This window comes from Physcomitrium patens, chromosome 21 (assembly GCF_059467195.1).
Source record: "Physcomitrium patens ecotype Gransden chromosome 21, ASM5946719v1, whole genome shotgun sequence".
NCBI classification, from domain to species: Eukaryota; Viridiplantae; Streptophyta; class Bryopsida; order Funariales; family Funariaceae; genus Physcomitrium; species Physcomitrium patens.
In genome coordinates this window covers 7,762,406-7,765,942 of record NC_143430.1, presented here as the reverse complement: position 1 = coordinate 7,765,942, position 3,537 = coordinate 7,762,406, and the positions used below count along the sequence as shown (strand labels likewise).

Genomic DNA, 3,537 nt, shown 5'->3' with positions numbered 1-3,537 from the left:
ATTTTCTATTAAAAGAATAGTTATTGCATTAAATTTTAATTGTAGTTTTTTCTTAAAATTTTAATTTTTTTTTTCAATAATAAGATTAGTTGTTTTTCTTATTGCCCTCCAACCATCACTAGAATCCATTTTAAAACAAAATGAAAGATATGAAGAGTCGACCTTGATAACTTCAAAATCAAGGTTATATATTGTCTTAGCATTGGAATAAGAATCCTAAGATTGAAATATACACATTCTTATTGTTGTGCAAAATGGAGGAAAAAAATTAAATAAATAAATTACATTGTCTCTTCAAAATTTAGGTTTAATAACAAATTAAACAAACCATTGATTACTTTTCCAACAAAAGGTCTTTCTTCCACATAATACACATATAACTTGCAAGGTAATGTATCTGTGTAGTACCAAAAATAGTTGTTTCTTGTGTTCATGCTAATCAAAAAGCCAGCCTAACTGCTTGCGAAACCTGTAAGCATATTGTCTCTCAGTTATGCATTGTTGAAATGTGCCAAATATAGCCTCCAATAAGTACTAAACACTATTGCCCTAAAATATTCCTCATGAAGTTCTAACTTGTCTCCAAACAAACTATTGTCTAGTTCTCCTTCGGATTGGGTCTGAAGTGTGCTTCACCAATCCTACCCTTATTCAATCTGCGTATTAGTTCGACATTGCTACCCTCACCCTACACACGAACTCATCGTGTGCTGCAATGTCCTGCGCTCTTGCATCACGTTGCCATCTCTAAACCGCATCCTCTGCCACGGTTGCATTACAAAACAGTCACGACCTGGCACCGTCTCTTTGCCGAAGCGCCCTCACCCCAAACACGCGGTACCCACCTCACGACCCTGTCATCTGGCGGTTTCGGCGCCGACCCTATAATCGATGGTCCGACGAATCCCTCCTGGATAGTCTTGAATTGTCGGATTCCTCCAAGCCACGATGCCACCATTTCAACAGGTCTAGTTGACCTTCCTTCCAAGCTGAGGGAGGATGACAAGTAAATGGGTAATATTAATAGAGTGTGAACAGTTGCCCTGCAGGTGCGATGCCGATTCTGTGGAAATGCTCAACACGGGCGGCTAGCATGGCGCCGGCTGCCTGGTGAACGTGGCTGTCCTTGATCTCTTGAGTCCATCCATCGGTGATTAGGGTCTCAAGGCATCCTTCAACTCTGGTTGTGGAATCATTGTCTCATTGGATGGACGGTGTTGCTCCTTCGCATTGAGGTCTTGGCAGAATCGTGCAAGCGTAGTGATGTGCAGGTTGCAAGGGTGTAGGAGTGGAGGACCCGTGACGCAACGAGAGCTCCGGCAGCGAACCGACCGTAGGCACCGCGGCTAGCTAGTTTCTGCCTGAGCGAGGCGGAGGCAACAGAGGTGGCGTCGCGAAGATTTTGAGCTAGAGGAGTGGTGTTCGACAGGCGTGGTTCCGAGCTTCGGCATCTGGAAGCCGGGTGTTTGCAGATTAGAGCGCCGGTGGTGAGATCCAGCTGACCCAACAGGCGGTGATCCAAAACGACTTGCCCGTGCATATCGGCGGTTCTGCAAGGCGGGGGGAGGTGGAAATTCTGACGAGTTCAAAGACTTAGGAACTGGCCATAGTGTGGCGAGGTACAAGGAGGAGTTGAACAGTGGTCGGTATTGTAAGAATCGTGATTTCGAACGATATTTTCTAAGTTATAGGAATTTTTTTATTGTCTTCTCGGGCGTGGTTTACACAGCTGTGGCGAAGGCGTCTCTGCTGAAGTGCCAGAACTGGTGGACTTCGCTTCCGTTGTCCTTGTTTTCCTCGCTTGTGACCATAGCCACTGTTTTACAGAACTTTGCAAATTTGTGGGCGCTGGAAGCTACGATTGCAAGTGAAAAGGGTTCCGTCACGGTACTTCATTCTCCAACCTAATATTAAGATGCGCATGTTAGATTGACAGAAATGATGCGTGAGGCTCAGAGGGCGTTGAAACGGCCATTGAAGGAAGACGGTTTCACCGGCCCCAATTATGGATGTGTGAAAGTTGCCATGGAAGAATCTGCACTGCTTTCACGAAAGCCTGACGCTGATGGATTTGCTGAGATGTCAGAATTGCTGAGTATGTTCGGATTGCACTTGTGCGTACAGGTATCGAAGGTGAAGATTAACAGTGTGAAACTGAGGGTTGAGCGCAGATTTACCAATTTCGTCAAACACGCCAGAGATGGTCAGGAAGCCGTGATCTTCAAACCAGCGGTAGCTGTCCAGTAGTTTAGGTTTGTCGTCATTATTGTGTTGCTGGGTTCTTCCGCCATTTTTATAGTGTCCGCTGGAAGATTCTCTGCGTAAGAGGCCCTGCAGCAGATCCAAGTGAACTCGGAGATATACCAGCTACGGAAAGTGCCCGGCATTGGATCCTGGTAATGCCAGTGAGCACTTTCCTCTCCATTCACCCAAGTGCAACACTTCCAGATCTTTAGAGGTGGGTTTGTAGGGAAGTGTATGAGTTAGGTTGATATCCTGGCTGTAGAACATATTAGTGCTTGTTGCGATCTTGTGAGGGTTAATTTTACGCAGTAAGTTGTGATCATGGGCCCCACCGAGATCATCAATAAGACCAGCCAGTCAGTGACTTTCAAGGTTGGGAACAACTCCGTGTTTACGGATTTGAGCGTGTTGAAGCCGGGCGATTCATACAAAGTTTACGTTGATCCAAATGCCACGTACCAAGAGTATTATATGGGCAAGGACCGCACCGGCGGAGTACTATTAATAAGCTCCGATGACTGTATTGACAACAAGTCTATCACGATCGTGGAAGAGGCAAACGGCAGCTACACTCTTCAGAAGCAGTCCAGGGCATCGAATGCTAATAGAAGTGGTTCACCAGCGGTGTCAGCTGCTGACTCCAACAGCAGTAGGTCAGTCGGCAAGTCTTCCAGATTGTCAGGTCTGTTCACAATTTTTAGTTCCAGACAGTAACAAGAACGTGTGCGGCAACGGTTTGTCGCGTGGAATGCCTTTGTATAGACGTATATATTGTCGGTTTGTGTGGTTAGTTCCGACATTTTGGACCCCGAGTTCTGAGAACCTGGAGTAACGAAACCGGACATGATATTTGCTTTGGAGTGGAGTAATCACAGCGGAGTATGTTTCTTCAGCGTTCGTTTGCAGACGCACACGACTGCGAGTCAAGCGAAGGGCGCATGCGCTCTCAGTTGAGTCTGGGGAGTGTGTCGAGGCCTATATGAATATGAACTTGTATTCACTGTGAATAGTCGTGAACGAAATACATGATAAGCGTTTTGGTTTGGACATTGCAATGTATTGGACATGTTCATGGGGACTCAACGAAAGGAGAGGGTTATGCAGAGATTCAACACATTGTGGAACAGAGTGTGTGCAAATGGCGACATACCCTCGAATAAGATTTTCTGTGGTGCCCCAGGTAGTGGACACTGCTGTCCAATCACCATAACAGCAGGACTGTTTGCAACACGGGAGGAAATGCGTTCTGGGTAGACATCGAAGTCTCCAGTTTTGGCTGGTATTTAGTGTATA

General features: G+C 45.9%; 1 protein-coding gene across 1 annotated transcript; it reads left to right on the top strand.

The window, feature by feature from the left end:
- The first annotated feature begins 1,054 nt into the window (after positions 1-1,054).
- LOC141044669 (uncharacterized) lies at positions 1,055-3,291 on the top strand. Its single transcript, XM_073529789.2, has 5 exons — positions 1,055-1,110; positions 1,272-1,299; positions 1,478-1,567; positions 1,828-1,887; positions 2,125-3,291. Exons 1-5 carry the CDS (start codon positions 1,055-1,057, stop codon positions 2,245-2,247), a joined length of 357 nt encoding a protein of 118 aa, XP_073385890.1. The 3' UTR covers positions 2,248-3,291.
- Positions 3,292-3,537: the final 246 nt, after the last annotated feature.

Coding starts and splice junctions, on each gene's coding strand:
- LOC141044669 (XM_073529789.2), top strand. CDS start 1,055: ATGCCGATTCTGTGGAAATGCTCAACACGGGCGGCTAGCATGGCGCCG. Junction 1,300..1,477: donor GGTGTAGGAGTGGAGGACCC/GTGACGCAACGA, acceptor TTTGCAGATTAG/AGCGCCGGTGGTGAGATCCA. Junction 1,568..1,827: donor GTTCTGCAAGGCGGGGGGAG/GTGGAAATTCTG, acceptor ACTGTTTTACAG/AACTTTGCAAATTTGTGGGC.